The 21,126-nt window shown below is 38.9% G+C and overlaps 1 protein-coding gene across 5 annotated transcripts in view; it reads right to left on the bottom strand.

Moving 5' to 3' along the window:
* Window positions 1–21,126, bottom strand: part of Anks1b (ankyrin repeat and sterile alpha motif domain containing 1B) — a 1,165,946-nt gene that overhangs the window by 638,398 nt on the left and 506,422 nt on the right. For all 5 annotated transcript variants that reach the window (NM_001414940.1, NM_001271371.3, XM_087557137.1 and 2 more), the window contains exon 12: window positions 2,364–2,544. In NM_001414940.1, coding sequence (NP_001401869.1) covers window positions 2,364–2,544 — 181 coding nt within the window. The remainder of the gene's footprint in view (window positions 1–2,363; window positions 2,545–21,126) is intronic.

Below are 21,126 nucleotides of genomic sequence, written 5' to 3'. Positions count from 1 at the left end.
ACGCCGGGGGTGTCCACCTTTCTCAAGTAGACTAAAACATATTTTTTAATGTTTTACTTTTTAAGGCAAATCAACATCCTCCTTTCACATTACTACAGAGCTCCAGTCTACAGCAAAGATTGTGACGAACTGCGGAGGTGAGCATGGCATGGAAAGACACAGCAATACCACCGGAACCCATGTCAACAGCTAAAGGCTAGGCTTTGGCTCAGCTGAAGGCCAGACGGAAGGCATCCTGACGCTAACAACTGCTCTGTACATTTTGGATGAAGGAGTAAAGGTGAGTTAACCTCTCTGTTCAGTGGCCAGGGCTTAGACACTACACACACTACTCCATCATTTAATGAAAACAAAACAAAAACAAAAAACAAAAGAAGAAAGAAACCAAGCAAAATCTCTAAAGATAATTGAACAAAGTCAGATGCTCAAAAACATTTTTGTGCTCCAAATAAAATAAAAAATTAAAGGTTTTCCTTAAAAATCCCTGCCACCCCTTCCCTTTAAGGGCTTCAAAATCTAGAACTGAGCAGTCAAGCAAGGGGTGGTTTAACAATAATTACACTTGTAGAATTCTTTCCAGGGTCCACATGCCATTTCTCTACAGAAGGCATAACCAACTTTCTCAACTTATAAAATTCCATATGTTATATGGAAAACAGTATATGCTGATTGAATGAGTAAACAGCAGAGAGGAATGAGAAAACCACAATTCCTGCTATGGCTAACAGTTACTAGTATTTATTGAGCACTAACTTAGCACCTGATGGAATATTATGCTACTCACTGCTTTATAAGCAGCGTCACACTATAGGCTAAGGACATCTTGTTCATTTCATTCCGTAGGGAAGAAAAGCTGTAACACCAAACCCCCCACCCTGCCCCATAATTAGTAATCAATTTTGGCAGCATGACTTCAGGGCCTACAAAGTACTAGACCCATGTACTTCGGTGTGTGTTCTAGAAAGAAGAGAGAAGCAAACAGGTATCAGCATCACTTTACATATAGCTAAGACCATTGAAGGAAGAACAGATTTGATGGAAGAGACTAGAGCAAGCCTGGTGTGGTGCTACATACCTGTAATCACAGCATGTAGGGAGCTGAGGTAGGACCATGAGTGTGAGGCTATCCTGGGCTATACAGCAAGGCTCTGATCTCCTTCACATGTTATCAAAGTGAATGGATGTCGGCACCAGGTTTGAGCACTAGCATCATTGGATGGGTGGCTGTTATTTGTCTCCTTTATGTCTGAATTTCCTTCACTAAATTCATCAAAAGGTCAAGATAAGTTGATATAACTAGAAAGCCCAAAACACTGTCTGACAGAACACTAAGTATTCCCTTTTTTTTATTATCAGAACAGTTTTATTCAGTTTTGATTCTTTCTTACCACGATTCGTATCATATTGAGGTTGAGGATCGTTTGAAGATTATGTGAAAGCATTGCATCCAAGCCAAAACCTAAATGATGCTCAATCACATAAACATTAAAAGACAGAGGTTGCAGGTGGAAGGAAGTAGAGTGCCAAATGCCTGAGCCAGATGCCCAGGAAAGAGCACCTGGGTGAATCTGCTAAAGGTTGAATTCAAGAGTGAATTGGGAACTAGATGACTATTGGCGCCATTGGCCATGACAAGGATCGGAATGCTCTGGAACACTTTAGACACAGTAATGGTGTGCTCTGATTTACATTTTATAAATACCACTCTGGCTACGGTGAAAGGTCGGATTATGACTTCTATGGTGTATCCACGGTGAATTAGATAGAATAGGGAAAGCTGTTCAGGTCCTTGTCTCATTGGGATGTCCCTCCGCCTTACCAGTTAGCTATGAGCTCATTCTTCTCCAAGGGACGGAAACACCGTGAATCTGATGGAGTAGAACCAGAAAGCTTTCCCTAGTGGGTGGTACAACTTCTCCCTTCTACCCCCCTTTCCAAGTTCACCTGGGTTTAAGCAGGTGATAGCTGCCTTATTGATAGCATCCAACTCAGTCCTACCAGATATCTTTAGTGAGGTATCTTTAGTCTCAAAGCAGCTATAAACAATAGGGTCCATGTGTTGATTAGCTGATAAAACTGTGGGAGAGCAGTGAGTGAAGGAAAAAAAGCATTTCTAAATCTCTGGCTATTTTATGCCCATAATAATATTAAATTGTTAAACTGATCTTAACATTGGAAAGACCACCAATGTACTAAAACCAATATTATACCCATGCCATGAGGAAAGTATGAGTACCCTAGACTACTGCTCACATAATGTGAAGCAGAAATAAAATTTGTAGGAAGATTTCTCTTAAACACCACAGCTCATAAAGACTTTGTTAAAGCTCAAAAGTATACCTGCAGAAAGTGAATTGTTTTACCTGTGTGTTCAGCTCCCTCGTTCTTGATTTCTGTGGTTTCCACAGAGGAGGTGGGTGGGCTCACTGGAGGGCTCGAAGTAAAGCTGGTACAGCCTGTAGATGTGCTGATTTCAAAGTATTCTTGGTTATGATTCATTCGCTGGAAATCCAGAGACGACACAATAGATGTTCGTTGTTTTGGCTAAAAAATATACAGGCATGAGAAAAGTATTAGTACAATTCTACTTGCCTTTAACCCTACCCCACTCTCTAAGCAACTTGAGGATAGAAAGATTTACTTCATTCACACGCTCATGCAACAGTATACTGTCCAAAGCAGTGACGGCAGGGACTCAATCATGGCAGGAACCTGGAGACAGGAGCTGATACAGAGGTTATGGAGGGGTGCTGCTTACTGGCTTGCTTATCAACATGGCTTGCTCAGCCTGCTTTCTTATAGAACCCAGGACTACCAGTCCAGGGGTAGCCCTACCCACAATGGACTGGATTGTCCCACATCAATCACTAATTAAGAAAAGGCCCCGTAGGATTGCTTACAGCCCAATCTTATGGGCTCATTTTCTCAAATGAGGCTCTCTCCCTCTCTAGGACTGTAGTTCATGTCAAGTTGACCTAAAGCTAGCCAGTACAGTACAGACACTAATCAGTCAGTTGATGATAACGAAAAGTTATCATTAAAAATGTTATGGCACAGTTGATGTAATACTTCAGGCTATTTGGTTTTCACAGAAGATCACAAAAATCAAGCACATAGCAGTTCTCTCTTAATAATCAATTTTAAAAGTTGCAACTTTAAGTCGCCTTTCATTCAGTTAACATTTATTAAACATCTGCCATTTGCTAGACCCTGAGGATACAGAATCTAATAACAAAAGGTCCCTCCAATGTTGAAGCATAATTAAGGCAGTTCCATGTTTTGATTCTTTATATAGTCCAAGGAATTGGTGGCATTAGATATTATCCCCAAGTACCATATGTTGGAATTAGATCATGAGAATTAGGTAAAGTTATATGGAACATTTTCTAGGATCTAAGCATCTACTTGGCATTTGTACTGAACTTTGATTTTCTTTTTTAAGGATTTTAATTAATCCCCAAATAGCAAGAAAAGTCAATTTAAACATAAAAGTTAAAATCATGGAGCTATTGCAGATATAATCTATATACTCTGTCGGTCACAGATTACTCCCTATAGGAGCCTTCTGGATTTTTTTTTCTAAAACAGTATTAATCATTTTCCCATTCTTTCTGCCTATTAAAGCTTAGAACACTGTACTGTTCCTTTGGCCCTCAGATCTATGTACATTTTCCTAAAACCAACCTACGCTCTACTTTTTAAAATATTCTTACTTATATAAGTGAAACATATAGGAAACTAAATGTAAGTCTCATTCAATAAGGTTTATTATAATTCACTTCCTTCATAGTACAATAACATTTGGTTTACTGGTCTTTTCATTGCTCTGAAATGTTTGGCAATATCAATCAAAAGTGACTAAATGATCACTTCAGAGATCATTTTCTTATAGAAAGTCCAACACTGTGTCCCTTGTACATCACTGTGTTTTACTTTTAAAGTAGATATCTAAAAATAAGTAGAGGCCATAGAATGCTGTATTCTTTCATCATTTTATTTTTTAAAAAGCTTGAGAGGCAGAGTATTGTTATACAGGAGCATGCACATCATTTATTCTTATGAAAGAACTCAGTAACAGAATTCAGATTTGCGCCCACGCAAAATTCAGTTGCTTTGCAAGTATGAACGATGAGGATTTAATGTCAAGCTTGGCTTCTCATGAAATGTTTGCCCTTGGGGCTACTGAATCCCAGTTTCACATTCAGTGTACTTTCCACTACACTTCATGACAGCCATTAAAGAGGCAAAAGCTATTACAGGGGCACTAATAGAAACAGATATGTCCATCAGTCAAGACTTTGTTTTGTTTCTTTGTATTGTGTTTTCTTTCCCTTTATACACAGGCAAGACCACTTTCCTGCTAATGTTCTTTCCCGTGAGCCTTCTAAAGGTCAAGAGTACCGGTGCATATGATCTCTATCTAAATGCTTCTTAAGTCTATGTTTCTAAACTTCAATTCTAATTGCATTGAAACACAAGTTGTTATATAATTATGAAGATAAATAGGCTAATTTTGCTGCATTAATTCATCCTACAAATATCGCTGACTGTACACTTAATGGCAGAGACCGTGGCAAGAGCTGCAATAGCAATAAAAACGTGACATTATAGCTCTTCACTGGGAGGAGAAATGATGCATGGAGGAAGAGAGAGTGTAGTATATAAAGGAGATGAGGGAGGGAGCACAAACGTTATGGAGGCCAGTAGGTGGCCTCTACCTTAGGGAGGTACCAGAAAAGCTCTCTTGGAAGGAGTGGAATCTTGGGGAAGCAGAGGTAGCAGATACACACACACACACACACACACACACACACACACACACACACACACAGACATGCACACACACATACACACATACAGACAGACACACAGACACATGCACACACGTGCAGTCACACACACTTATACACACAAACACACATATACACATACATGCAACACACAATGCACATATTTACATATTTACACAATAAGTACACATAAGGAGAAATAAACTTGCATGGTTTACTATAGAGTATAATGCAAAGTACGTGAAAGATGTGTTGAGTTCAGGAAGTGAACTATTGGAAACTGCAGATACCAATACATAAAGGACCCATATTGTCACACAAAAGATTTTGCTCATTATTTAAAATATTTTAAGGAACTATACTGACAAGAACGAGTGCTTCTTACTTATGATGTATTTTAGTAAACTTTTTTTAGCATTTAAAGAATGAATTGGTCTGAGTCAAAGCATAGGAAGGGAAACTAGTCAGGGAGCTATATAATTCCAACCACAACATCAAAGGGTCCTGTAGGAAAAGCAGTAGTGATTGGGTTGGGGAATATTGTGGTTTTGGAAGTCTGTAATGTAGTTAACTCTTTGGGACTTGGTATCTGATAGGCTGTGACAGTTGATTTTGAGTAAGAAGCCTATAGTGACAGATCTCTCAGTTGGGTGAATATCAACAGACAAGTCGTTTTGTGGGAAACACAAATGTTTAAAGATCTAGACCAGAAGTACATGAAATATATACTTGTATGCTAAAGTTAGTGTAGACTATTCAATACATGTTCTTACTGATAAAAATCAATATGCTACATATTGTTTTTCACTTGAGCTAGGAACTATTATCTCACTCTGAAATATAGCTTCAGAGGAAGAATACTGAGGATAGAAGACAAAGAGAACCTTCAAAGGAAAGCCACTGAACAGAGACTATCTGACATTGGTCTTACCTACTTCCACCAAACTGACTATGGACTATGCAATTAGCTGACACACATTTTGAAGAGGTAGCCATTGTCCAAAGTTTCCTAAGCAAAGAAGTTAATGGGGAAAAAGTATTTATTAGTAATGTTCTGAGACTGAGGTCAGCACACTATGGCATCATGACCTATAGTCCAAATTGGCCTTTCTTCTTGCTTTGGGAACACCACTTAATTGTCTATTCATTTGCTCTTTGTTCATGGCTGATGTTTTGTTATTTTGGGAGCACTGAATATATATATATATATATATATATATGTATATATATATATGTGTGTGTGTGTATATGTGTATATATATGTATATATGTGTGTATATATGTGTATATATGTATGTATATATGTGTGTATATATGTGTATATATGTATGTATATATGTGTGTATATATATGCATATATATATATATATATGTCATACCATTACTAATAATTACATTCTTGCTGCCTGACCCTTTGGAGAAACATTCGGCAAGCCACCTTCATATAAGTCATTCTTTGCTTTTAGTGTGCAATACAACCATGGCCACATCACATCTCTTAGCTTACGTGGGTTGGGTCTTATGGACTATGCTGGTCCTAATAGTTCCTACCTAGCTGTGAGCTTTCTGTATCCTTAGTGTCCAGATAATATATTTGCAACTTGAACGTAGGTCACACAACTCACATTGGGCTTTATGAAAAGCCCAAAGTCTCTCTCTAACACTAGACTTTGGAGATCCCAGGAAATTGTGAGATATGCATCCCCACTTTGATAATCACAGAATGCAATGGCTGAGAGAAAAAAAATGATTCCCTCAAGATCATACTTCTACAGCTATGTGAATAAATGATAGAGACTGTAGTGATAATGAAACTGGCAGCCGAGAACATTGAATACATTTTACTATGGGTCCACGCTAATTTCTTAACTTTGTAAGTAGAATTCTGCTGAATTTCTCAGTACAAGAAGGGGTTTTTTCAAGCTTAATAAAATTACTAATGGAACCTTCCAAGTATCTTTGTGTCAACTGTGGTACCCCTGCTGTATGACATTTCTCTCCCTAGTGGTCTAGCGCCCATAGCTCCTGCTTCCCAAATATGCATTTACATATAAAACTCATGAAATTACAGCTTAGGGACCAAATTCAGGCTACCGATTTTTGTAACGCTTAGGAGCTAAAAATGTTTTTCAGCTGTTTAATAGTTGGGAAAAAGATGAAACCACAGAATTTTTTACTGACACGTGCGAACTGTCACAGAGCACAAACAGCTTTACTGAACCTGGTCAGGTCTGTTCATTAGTGTACCGCCCACGGCTGTTTGCTGTTATAATAGCAGAGTCCGTAGTTGCCACAGAAACCGTAGGACCACCAAAGATACAGTGCCTTCCTTTATTTTACTTCCTCGTCTTTACAGAGAAAGTTTGTGCCCCCTGCAAAAGAGTTATTAAAAGTATGTCTCCGAGCAGCTGAAATAGAAGACACTGGAAGACTCAAGGCGCAGGACTCACAGTGTAGCATTGTGGACCCAGCACAACATGAACGAGTCCAGTCCTCGTTCCTAAAGGATATGAACATTACCCCCATCACCACAAAAACATTTTTGTATGGACGCTCACTACATGGTGCTGTGTATCTCTAACCGCATGTCTTGGTCCCTCAGGCATGGGACCTCTCACAGCATAGGGATTGGCCCCATCCTGACACACAGGGGATACAGTTATTATGTAGGTAGAGCATTAGACTTGGTGCTGGGCAGCAGCTGAAAATCCTATTCTCTTTAAGGATGTGACAGGAGGTTTAAGTTTTATACCTTAAATGCTCTATTACCCCACAGACAACACAGCAAAAACAAATTCAGACATAAAAACATTAGACCAAAAAGCACTAAATCCAAGCACAGGGCATGTCCAGCAGTAGGGCCCAGTGTGGTTCATTTGGTGTGTAGCAATGAAGCCAGACCCATCTCAGCCAAGAACTGTGCACATGAACCAATGTGTGAACTGACTGTTACCACGGTGAGGGTGATGCGTATCTGTCACACTGGTTTTGGATTGTCTTCACCAGTCAGGACCTGTTATAGGAGTACTGTGGTACACAGAGAAGCAAGTGGAAAATATTCTAATGCAGCATTAGGAAGTGCATGCCGTTATGGCAGACCACATGAACGCCATCGCGTATGACAACAATGTGAAGGAATTCCTGACTGGGTGATGCACTATTTCCTTCCAGGCTGTCCCAATGCGTCAAGGCTCTATTATTTTTCAAAGTATTTAAATGAATAGGCTATTATATAAGATCATCCTCTTACTTAAATTTATGTTGATTTTAAACAACTTGAAATCGCCTAATTTAATTATAAGGGGTTTAAGATACCCTCTGAACCACATGTCAGGCAGATCTAGTGGGGGACACACTGGTGTCACCACAGAGACAAAATGGCTCTAGCAAAAGTCAACGGTTCTATTAAAGAAGTCAGCCAGGAACACCAAGGTTCAGAGTGAGTTCTCATGAGTTCTTGGGGAAGACCGTAGAATAGCAGGAAATTAGTTGCGACACTAATTTTTATTAGCTATTTTATTAGCTATTAATATATCATTTAATGTATATTAAATAAATAAACAGAACTACATGGAAATGACACCGACCTACTGGCCCACTCTCTCAGTACAATAAAGTGTTTTATAAGTACTTTTTAGGAAAAGGTCAAATGGTAAAAAGTGAGTAGACAGCATATTTTATTTTGAGGGCCTTAATCAACCTGGGGCCTTCTGAGTATATAGTACATGCTAAGTAGGATTTAATCACAAATATGTTCTCCAAATGATGACAGCCTGTTGTGCCAGCATCCTGGTCTCTGCACCAATGCAAAGTGTTAGTTTGTCTTATAATACATTTCTGAATGTAGAGTGGGTTTATGCGTTTGTTTCCTTGATGAAATACTTACTCATTCCTGTGCTAACTGGGCATTCCCTTATGCGGCCGTGGCTTTAGCTCTCATGTGGCTTTGTTGGATATTGCTAAGATTTTTGTGTTTTACATTCTGGAAGCATTGAACAGTTTCCTTTACTGTACTTCTATCAGCTTGTTCAACAAATGAACAGTAACCATAAGCTATGTGCCAAGCCCTGTTCTAAGCTCTGGAGATAAAATTATAGGACTCGAAAGAAAAGAAACATTTTTAAAGGCATTTTTAAGTACAAAATTTGTTTTGTCTTTAACTTTAGAGTGTCCCCAAGGTATTTTTGAAATAACCCATCACTACAAATGCTGTCAAAGTTATTCTTTTAAAAAAGGAATCCTTACACACTGTGGGAAAGTATGCAGCCACCATGGAAACCAGTATGGAGGGTCCTTCTAGATGCATACTAAAACAAACAAATGAAATGATTAAGCTGAATACCTTTGTTTCTTCAGACACAAGTAACATAATAGCCAAATTATAGATTGAGCTCAGATGCTCATCCATAAATGTACATATGGAAAAAATATAATATGCATAAATGGTATTTTCTTCACCCTTAAAGAAGAAAGTATGTTGTGTCCAGTAAAATGGATGGTGTAGGTTGATGTCTTTATGCAGGAAGGCAGGTACAAGATAGAACGAGGCCTGTCATTGGACGAGAAGAAAGGGAGGTGGGAACAGAGGTTTTGGAGTGGGAGAAGCAGAAGAGGAGGAGCTGAGAAAACATGGCGGCAGATGTTGACTCTGAGCATAGATACAGGTTGTTATGAGTATTTTTAAGGGATGGGTGTGTACAGGATTTTGTGCTGTCTAGGTTGGCAAATTATATCTTATCAATTGGATCAGAGGTTATTGTGTGGTGTGTTCTTTCATGTGGCGATTTTTTTGTTGTTGTTCTTTTTTTCGGAGCTGGGGACCGAACCCAGGGCCTTGCGCTTCCTAGGCAAGCACTTAAATCCCCAACCCCTCATGTGGCGATTTAAATGAGTCCGCAGTAAGAGAGCTGCGAGAGAGGTGGTCTCTGTATGAAACTGGCGTGGCAGCGACCCGCCTTGGGAACTAGATAGGTAGAGAGATTGCTGCCAGTCTCAGAGAGTAGCCATTGGCAGTGTGAGATGGGATGGAGTTTATCGGGTGGGACGCTTTGCTGACTCAGGTGAAACTATCCTGCAGATGCTATGTGGCCCTACACTGCCGGCACTAGCGCTGGATAAAAGAAACTTTTTTTTTTTTTTAACCACAACAGATGTCATGAAGATGATCATGTCAGAGATGGAATTTCAACTCAGGAGGACAGAAGTCACCCATTTTCTTTCATATGTAGAATCTAGACATCTGTCATTCCTGAGTAGCCATTTTTGGTGACTAGGACATGGCCCCGTTTTTCCTGCTTGCTCCAGTTCATGCCTTAGGAGGATCATAGACTCCTGTAGCCCCCAGGCAGCCATTGTTACCTTCTAGACAAACCGTGGAGCCCAATACTCCTAGGAAAAGTTGCTGATACTCATCAGTTGCCTTAAGCTCTTCTCATTGGCATTGGCAACCATGCCCTGTAGCTCAGGATTTCCTTCAGGGCTCTAAGAACATCAAACTCATGACTCCAGTGATGTGTTCCCTTCATCCCCTTCCGTTGGACTTTGGATTTCTCCCTTTGGTTTTTGTCTCAATCTAACAGTTTTAATTTTTTGAGAAATCCCATAGTAACATGGCCATTTTCAGCACTTCTGTAGATTTATTCTTAGTTTCGTATAATTTACCACTTTAATTCCTTGTAAGGAGGAAGAAACAGAAATAACTTTGATCCATTCACCTTAGATTTTCCAGTGAACTCTCTCTCTCTCTCTCTTCCTCCCCTTACCTCTCTGCCTTTGTCTCTACTAGGAATCAAGCACAGGCTTCAATCATACCCAGCAAGTGCTCTACCATGAACTATGTTTCTAGTCTAGTCCTGAATGTTCTGAGAACAGCAGAAAAAAGGGATTTGAAGTCCAACAATGTTTTTGTTACAGATGCTGAAAATTATAAACATTATCTATGTTCTTTCTTTTCAATAAAATAAAAAAATTCCTATAGGATTCAGTGTGTGTGTGTATGTGTGCGTGTGTGTATGTGTGTGTGTGTGTGTGTGTGTGTGTGTGTGTGTGTGTGTTATATTAATAGGACTAAAACTTGTTTTAATGATGCAGAATTTTTAACCATGCTTCTCTGTAGGGCGCCCTCCTGTGGTAAACAGGGGTACTGCGCATGGGCAGGCTTTGCACCTGGCATCAGTTGACCGGTAATATGCTAACGAGGGAGCAGTACCATGCCAATCCCTGAAGGACAATTAGCATAGCCTCAGCCTGCTGTCTATATGAGGCTAGTGCTCTTGCTGCTTGGGTTCCCCGTATCAGCAATGAAGGTGTCCTGCAATAAAGGCTGTTGACAAGGATCCGACAGTGTTGCGTCTTCCTTACTGGACGAGGTGGGCGCGACACTTCTCTTCTACTGATCATGTTCATACACACACACACACACACACAACACACACACGTGCACACACACACATATGTGCGCGTGCACACACACACACCATGATTTCTACACAGGGGTTGAAATAAATGTAAGTAAATGTCATGTATTTATGAGTAGATGCTGTTATAGACACTCGAAATTTTAAAGATTATCTGATTGGTGTTGCAAGTAGATATCACTCGAGCGTGGTAGAAAAAAATCTTTATTCCTCAAACTCCACAGGCAGAAGCAGGGGGATCTCTGTGAGTTTCAAGACAGCCAGAGCTACACAGCAAGTAGTAAGATATGTGTAAAGCGGAAAGGGAAAATGGGGAGGGGGCACATAGCTCTTATTGCTCCCCTTTTGTGGACTTCAGATGCAGGTGTGGTATGGCCTTAGAGTCAGTAAGTGGGGGTGCCAAAGTTAAAACGGGTATAGAATTAAACATGAGAGGCTCTCCTATCCTGGCCCTGGATCATAATTATTATATAGATAAAATAAAAAAGAAGTAAAAATAAAATTACGGTGACAGCTACTAGTGTAGTGTCTCCTGAGCGTCACCTTTGCATGAATGAGAAATTTTTCTCTCCCTTATAGGGAAGACAGAAAACATCGGCATCGCTTTAAAGGCTATGTTGAAAGATAACACAAGTGGATAGAAAATGGAGAGAGAGAGAGAGAGAGAGAGAGAGAGAGAGAGAGAGAGAGAGTGTCCTACTAGTAAAAATTGTATTCCTTTTAGAACTTAAGTTAATGTGCTCATATTAATAGATATTCTCTAAAGGAATAGAACTGTTAGAATGAACACTGTGTCGTGGGTGTTAAAAGGGGAATTTACTGGTGTGGCTTACAGCCTATGGGCTGGGTAGTCCAACAATGGCTGTCGCCTGATGGAAAAGTCAAGTATCCAGTAGTTGCTCAGCAGAGAGGCCTGAGTGTCTGTAGGGTGACCCCTGGGCTACTGCTCATTTTCAGTCTCTGTTGGAGTCCAGCCACAGCAACAGTGTAATTGAACTTGCCAACAAGAGTGAGGACGAGCAGACACAAGTGACAGTTTCCTTTTTCTATGTCCTTTGATGTGGGCTGCCACTAGAAAGTGTGGCCTAGATTTAGGGTATGTCTACTTACCTCAAATAATCTGACTAAGAAAATCCCTCATTCCCCACCGCCCTTGCCAGCTGTGGTAGGCAGGAAAGCTGGCCCTGGGGTCATGAGGGCCCTGCTCCCTCATTAGCTACAGCACTTAGGAGAGCAGGCCCTGCATCTTGCTTGGGCAACACAAAGCTGGCCCTGGTGGCAGGGGTACAGGTGATCATGGGGGAGCTGGTTCCATTACTTGTCTATTAAGTGGTGTCAGGGGTGGGGGAAAGATGCTCTCCCATACCTGCTGCTGGTCTCGGGATCATGAGAGTAGGGGAGCTGTCCCTGCCCCTCACCTGCTGCAGCACTCAGGAGAGCAGGCCCTGCACCTTGCCTGGGCAGCACAATAGAGCTGGCCCTGCTGGTGTGGGCACAAGAGACTCAGCCCTTATCTAGGGTGTGAGAGTAGGAGAGGAGAGCTAGCTAGCTCTGCCCCTTGTCAGTGGATGCATTGGGTGTGCTAGCCTGAGCATTTCTGGAGAGCTCCCTCTGGTGTTGTGAGTGCAGGAGAGCTGGTATGCTGACCAGCTCAACTACCACGCAGGCCCAGGTCCAGAGCTCTGAGCTGACCCACCCCAACACCTACCCCATCTCTGAACAGCTGGAGCATATGAAGGGGTTAATCCTATAGACCCAAAGCTGTAGGATCTCCATGACACAGGGCAACAACAGGATATCTGAGAGGAGTCCCAGTGAGGATCCAGTATTGATGGTGTAGCAGAGGCCAGAGGCTTTGAACCAGACCAACGAGTCATTGTAATGAACATTTGTAAGCCAAGAAGTGTGCAGCACACTGTAACACACTACAGATTCCATGGTGAGAATTTATTCATGGGGGGCAGGGTTGCAAGGGTGGAGGGCAGGCATGATGGGACATTGAGTGGGATTGATGTGCATGATGTGACGTTAACAAAGAATCAATAAAAAGTTAAATAAAAATATATAAGATTCCTCACAGCTCGGGTTTTAGATGATTCCAGATAGAGTCAAGATGATAACTAAGATGAGCCAGCACAGTGCGTGTGTGTGTGTGTGCGTGCGTGCGTGTGTGTATGTGTGTTTATATGTGTGTATGTGTCTATGTTTGTGTATGTGTGTATATGTGTGTGTATGTATGTGTGTATGTATCTGTATGTGTGTGTATGTGTGTGTATGTATGAATGTGTATGTGTGTGCATGTGTGTATGTGTGTATGTATGTATCTGTATGTGTGTATGTATGAACGTGTATGTGTGTGTACGTGTATGTATGTGTGTGTATGTGTGTGTATGTGTATGTATGTGTGTATATGTATCTATGTGTATCTATGTATGTGTATGTGTGTATGTGTGCATGTGTGTGTATTTGTGTGTGTATGTGTGTATGTATCTATGTGTATGTGTGTATATTTGTGTGTATGTGTGTGTATGAGAGTGTGTCTGTGTGTGTGTTTTTATGTTTGTATGTATCTATGTGTTTGTGTATATGTATGTGTGTATGTATGTGTGTATATATATATGTATGTGTGCATTTGTGTGTGTGTATGTATGAGTGTGTATGTGTGTGTATGTGTGTATGTATCTGTGTGTATTTGTGTTTATGTGTGTGTGTGAGAGAGTATGCATTCGCACATCTAGTTTAACACTATCCCTACTGTCAAGTCCTTAGCTCCAGTACTAAAGATACCCACACCACATGTCTGGCATTTACATAGGCTCTGAGAATTGAACTGAGGTCTTCAATTTTGCAAGGCAAATGGTTTAACAAATAAGCCCTCTCTTTAGCCCCTGTATATTGAATTTCTGCAGTCACTAAATATATTATTAAGAGCAAGGCAGAAAAAAAAATTAAGAATCTTATCATTTCTAGCCTTCATTTCTTTGATTAATTATATTTTTATAGAGATGCTTAGCTATGGATTAACATATATTCTCATCTTTTGATTAAAAGAGACAGATTATAAAAGTACTAGCATATTCCTGTATATTTAACATATGTAAGCATGAATGTAAATTTTTCAGAGCAAAGAATATGTGATATATGTTTCTTTTTATGAACTTGCATTGAAATGATTTTATATATATATATATATGAAAGATAAAGTTTTACACTTTAGATTCAGTCAGTAAAAATGTTAGGTAGCTCTAGATTCAATGTGGATATTGAGGAACAAGAAAGCATTTTGCAAAGTTTACTTCATAACGAAGCTCTACTCACATGAAAACAGTCACAGCTATCTTACAAACATTTTAACTAAGTATTTTAAATATTCACACATTAATATTCAGAGAAGTTCATGACAAATTCAATGTCCTAAATTGAATATATGTATGACCAGCTTTATTTCCCAGTTTGTTTTAAAAAAATAAATTTTTTAAATGATTTGGTTCATTTTAGGAACAGCAGGAAGGTAATTATGCAACTGATTATAGAAGATATGTTCTGAGCAACTGAAATAGGAAGTATGTATCACTGTGTGGGAGAAAGGAACCTTACACATGAATGTGCACTGTGCTTTATAAAAAGATAACAGCTTAAGGTTTAAATTAAGATATGTATTTTTGAAGAACTGTAAATTCAGTAATTCTAATAATTAATTAGAAAGCAGCTCATGTGACCCTTTCCTTGTTTCCCCAGTGGCAGCATCTCACCAGACTCTCCTACATCACGACTGGGATCAAGCAACAACTGATTTCTGTCTTCACAAGGATCCCATTGGTACCATTTATAGCCACGCTCATTTCCCTCCTGCCTCACCTCCTCCTTAGCTCCAGGAAACACAAATCTGTTCTATATTCTTTAGATTCATCATGTCAAGAATGTTATATAAATAGTCCCATCCAGTTTATAGCCAGTGGGAATGGGCCCTTCTCAGTTGAGCCTGCTCCAAGCCCTTGTGCATTTCCACAGCTTGCACCTTTATTTGCTGGGTAACATCAGGGCTATAAGTGATAAATTCTTCACAACTGTGTGGTGACAGGGTTACTCCAGGTCTCGCCATTAGTAACGAGACCACTATACATGTGCAGGTTTTAGTGCAAGAGAGTTTTCATTTAGATGGTCTAAATTTCATTTAGATGGGTACACATTCTGAGTTTAGGGTAGTTTCATGTATTAAGAAGTGCCAAACTTTTTTTCAGGATGATGTTGCTATATTTCCTTGCTAACAGCAACATGGGTCCCCCTCCCCTTACCCCCTGTGGTCTCGCAAACATCTTATTGGCTGTGGTGGTGTCTCATTGAAGCCTTAGTTTGCACTGCCTTAATGAATAAATGATTCTGGTTCTTATGTTCTTCTCATATGTATATTTACTATTTGCTGTTATAGGAGATATATATATGAGCCATGTCTTCAATGTCAGCTATACCTCTTTGCTAGATTTAGACCTTAAAGCTTTAGAAAGTCTATATTTTCCAGACAATACTTAGAGTTTTACATCTTACATGCATGATCTCCTTCATCAACTTGGTTTATTTTCACATAAGTTTGAAGACTTAAGTCAAGTGTTGTTGTTGTTGTTGTTTTGCTTTTGTATGTCCAGTTACTCTAACTCTGGACACTTACCCTCTGCTGCATTTGAGCCTTGGGCACTGAACCTATTAGAGGGGCTATTAGAACTATTTTGTTGTTATTTCACTGGTTGACACACATTCCCTCTCACCAATGAACATTACCATCGTTAAGGAATGTATCCATGAACCAATTATAACATTGGCTCCTCCTCTCTTCTTCCCTTTTATAAATGTCTTAGCTTTCCTTTCCATTGCTGTACAAATGATGACTTTCCCCTATTAAAACAACCAAGGCTAAAATTATCTAGAAAAAGCGTCATCCGGCTTTTGATACAAACTACAGTAAAACTGAGAATTGGTATTAATCTTTACTGCATTGAGTTTTCTAAACCACAAGCAGAGATATCTCTGTGCTTCTCAGTTTAAATTTTTCAAATCAAAATTTTATTATATTTTTCAACTACAGTCTTTATACATATTAAAGACATAGTCACAAGGGCCCATGTAATCATATATTCACTGAAATCAAAGTCAGAAATCATGGAAATCAAGAAAAGGCAGAAATAGATCCTATTAGAAAGTTCTAGCATAGTGTTCAGGTTTCTCAGCCCTGATCCTTCTGGTCAGCAAAGAATGGGAGGAGACTATCAAAAAGCTGAGGGAAAAGTAGGATTCTCAACCAAAGATGGTTTATCTGTCTAAATCATCCTTCAGAAGTGACGTGGAAATGATAAAGTCTCCAGGCAAACAAAAGTTACAATTACTAATGGGAATCCATTATGCTGTTGCAAAAGCTTCTGGTTAAAGACGCAAAACACATACAAGTGAACATTTAAATTGTAAAGGAATACAGAAGTATGTTGAAAATACTGCGGACTACATCTACAGCAGATGTGAAGCTTGTTCGTCATGTGGGTCCCCTAACAGTTGGAGCAGGGGCTGTCCCTGACTCTGTTGCTTGCCTTTGGATCCCCTACCCCTAACGAGACAGCCTGGTTGGGCCTCAACAGAAGAGGATGCATTTAGTCCTGCTGTAATTCCTGGGTAATCAATTTGCAAGAGTAATATATAGTCTTGGGTGAATTTCTCTTAAGGGAAAAAGTGCCATTAAGTCTAAACATGACCTCTAACTCTAAAATCTGTTTCTTCACCTTTGTATCAATGAGCAAACGTAACAAATATTCAATCCATTTGTATATTAAGTTCAGATGACATAAATATTTTTCTGTAAATTCATAATACCTTAAGAAAACCAAATCAGATTTGGAGCAAAGTCAAATTAGGTTCAAATCTTAACAATGATATTTTCACTTGAGTATCTGTATAGCTCAAATGGAAGTAATACATAATTTCCCCCAAGAAATCACTGTTTGGTTTAACTGGGATAATTCATATTATTGCATAGATAATACATAAATTATATTAGTATAATATCTAATTTAAGATAAAGATATGGTTGGGTTTTTTTTTGTTGTAAGATCTAGGACAGGTAGATAGTAACTGAAAGATCTGCATACTAAAATAATACACTCCTCATTAAAAATAAGAGAAAATAAAATAATAAAAATAATAATATTGACTTCCATGTAGACGGTTGGAACCTCATGGATACATTGTAATTCACAGTGGAAAGGGACAGAATAAAGGGAGAAACACTCCATTTAGGAGGAAATAAAGAAAATAAAATTATTTTATCAAATTTTGGTAATTGTAGCAACCACTCTAAGTAGAAACTTTCAGGAAGAATTCCGGAAGTATAAGTCAATGCCAAACAGCCCTGTCTCTTATCTGGAGAAGTGGGGGCTTATGATATAAGACACTGGAAACTAAGGAGAAAGGAAAGTTTAGTTTGTTAGCTGCTATGACATGAGTAAACTAATTTTTAATTATAGCTTAATATTTTAATTCCATCTTGCATTTAAGTAAGAACTTTGCTGAGAAAATATTGCTACAATGAAAATATTTCAAAGATTTCTTTCCCAGTTTTTGTGCGCATTTCGTTGGTGCAGAGGAAGAATGATTAGACTTTAAGGACGTATAAATCGAGAGACACAGCCAGAATACAGCAAATACAGAGGCGAATGCCATCATTAAACCACTGAACTGAGAACGGGACCCCCGTTGAAGGAATCTTAGAAAGGACTGAAAGAGCTTGAAGGGGCTCGAGACCCCATATGTACGACAATGCCAAGCAACCAGAGCTTCCAGGGACTAAGCCACTACCCAAAGACTATGCATGGACTGACCCTGGACTCTGACCTCATAGGTAGCAATGAATAGCCTAGTAAGAGCACCAGTGGAAGGGGAAGCCCTTGGTTCTGCCAAGACTGAACCCCCAGTGAACTTGGGGGGAGGGCGATAATGGGAGGAGGATGGGGAGGGGAACACCCACAGAGAAGGGGAGGGGGAGGAGTTAGGGGGCTGCTGGCCCGGAAACCAGGAAGGGGAATAACAATTGAAATGTAAATAAAAAAAAGAAGGTATAAATCTCTGCTAGCATCATTGCATGCCTGCTTCACCGTACCTTTACCAAGCCTTTACTAAGCATAGAGCATATCTTTGTTTTAAAAAGCTGGACCCCCCAATATTGCTCAGACACTGAGCCACCAACCAGATAGCATACACCAGCTGATATGAGGCCCCCGACACACATACAGCAGAGGATGCGGAGTCTGGACTCAGTCAGAGATGCACCTAACCCTCAAGAGACTGGAGGCCCCAGGGAATGGGGAGGTCTGGTGGGGTATGAGGGGGGGATGGGGAGATTGGGGACATCCTTTTGGAGATGGGGGTGAGGTATAGGATATGGAACAGTCAGAGGGAAGACCGGGAAGGGGATAAAGACTGGATAAAAAAGGTTAAAGAATTAAAAAATAATAAAAATAAGAAATAACTGAGAAAAAAGCTGTAAATGCTTTGTAGCATAAAAGTTATAGTTTCAGGTAATATTTTTCATATTTTACATTGGTAAACATTTCCCCATTTGTGTATTGGATATTTACCTTTTTCTTTTTTGAGATCTCTATTCTGATACTTAGCCTGGTTTCTTCCAGTGTCATGGTAGTATTTTCTATGCTCTCATAAAGGACTTTTATATATTGAGTATTGGTCATTTAACAGTTCAATTATTATAAATATCTTTACCCCATTTTCACTTTATATCTACTTTAATTAGTGCTTTTTGATGCTTTAATAACATTTGCCTTTTGGTAGTTGAGGCTATTTCTTTTTTTTTTCTTTTGTGGTTATGTTCACAGTTTTTATGTTAGGTAAATATCTCTACCCCATTTTCACTTTATTCTTGTTTAATTGGTATCTTCTGATGCTTTGTAACATGTACTGACAGCCTGAAGCACTATCTTTCATACTTCTTGTTAGTTTCTACAGTAATGACTGCTGAGCTAATCATTTGCAACTGTTGTGACAGGAGAGAGAGGGAGTGCAGGGATGAGAAGACAGGAAAATACCTTTCGGGGCCATAATTAATCACTGTCGGTATTTTGTAATAGCACGCTGTCTAATATCTGTTTTTATAATTTGACTTATTTTAAATAGTCCTTTCATCACATATTTTTACTAAATTGATTATAATACATTACTTCATGTATGACTACAGTTATGTAGATTTACACATGTTGATCCTGTGTTACAATTTAGTGAAATTCAACAGCAAATATAAGAGATTTGGAGTTTCTCATATTCAATAAATATATGAAATAATAACCTTATTATAATAATAACATTGTTTTTAAAAAACTTAGTTTAATTTAGTATTTACTGCTGGCAGTCTCATATGGCTTATTTGTTCTCTCTCTCTGTGTATGTATATGTATATATATATATATATATAACATTTGTGTGTATGTGTGTATATATGTGTATTATGTGTATATGTGTATATGTATGTGTATTGTGTTTATGTGTGTATTGTGTATATGTGTGTATGTGTGGTTTTATGTTTATATGTGTATGTATTATGTGTTTTTGTATATGTGTATATGTACGTATGTGTGTATGTGTGTATTATGTGTATGTGTGATTATATGTTTATATGTGTATGTATTATGTGTTTTTTGTGTATGTGTGTGTATATTATGTGTGTATGTGTGTATTCTGTGTATGTGTTTATGTATGTACATTTGTATTGTGTATTTGTATTGTATATGTGTGATTGTGTGCGTGCACACACACATGCATAGAAGTCAGAGGCTGACACTGAACGTCTTTCTCAATTACTCTCCAGGTTTTTTTGCACAGCTTCTCTCTGAGCCTGGACCTTTCAGATTTGGTTAGACAGGCCAGCTAGCAGTCTCTAGGGATCATACTGTATCCATCTCCCCAGCACTGTGATTGCAGATATACATGACTGTACTAGGCCTCTTTACATGGTGATGCTGGAGATTCAAATTTGGGTGTCATGCTTGTCTGACACACACTTTACTGACTTAGACCTCTCCCCAGCCTCATATAACTCCTTTAAGAACTTGTACCAAATTTTTTCATTTCTTTTTTTTTTCTTTTTTTTTTTTTCCGGAGCTGGGGACCGAACCCAGGGCCTTGCGCTTCCTAGGCAAGCGCTCTACCACTGAGCTAAATCCCCAACCCAATTTTTTCATTTATTCTTATGACCACTCAGTAATATTTATTGTCAAGTCCTTTGCTAAATGCCAAGAATCAAAGAAAAGAAATTTCACAAACCAGTAGGGCATCTCTCATAATTTTTGCTTTTATAACTCGTAATGCAATTAGTATAGTTTTCATAAACTTTTTCCATTTTCTATTGGACATATTCCTTTGGGAGAAGAGATAATTAATATTCAAAATGTTTTAAAAAGCTGAGGAAACCTGCATATACCGTATATGTATATGTGTATATGTGTATGTATATATGTATATGTATATATGTATATGTATATGTGTATATGTATATATCTATCATCTATATCTATATTCTTCAAGATCAATTACCACCTCTTCATAGAAATCTTCTTTGCTCTAAAGTACTGGCTTTCCCAAGTCCTCACAAACCATTTTCTGTTTGGTTCATTCATACAATTTACCACAATCTGTGGTTATAATAGTCTTTATTATTTAATGGGTCATAGACCATCTACCTCTTCTGGAATATAAGCTCCTAGAACATACTCAGAACTATCAGTAATATAAGTAGAGAAGGGCATCTCAATGGAGACAGCATGGAGAAGGATTATTTTGGTCAATGCTTGGGTCTTACCCTGAAGGAGAAATGGAGGTTGATAATGGAGGAGTAAGAGAGGTGCTGTGTGTTGTATGGGAAGTGTGAGAAT

Source organism: Rattus norvegicus, chromosome 7 (assembly GCF_021556685.1).
Source record: "Rattus norvegicus strain SHRSP/BbbUtx chromosome 7, alternate assembly SHRSP_T2T, whole genome shotgun sequence".
Classification (NCBI taxonomy): Eukaryota; Metazoa; Chordata; class Mammalia; order Rodentia; family Muridae; genus Rattus; species Rattus norvegicus.
This window is presented reverse-complemented; position numbering and strand designations above follow the sequence as displayed.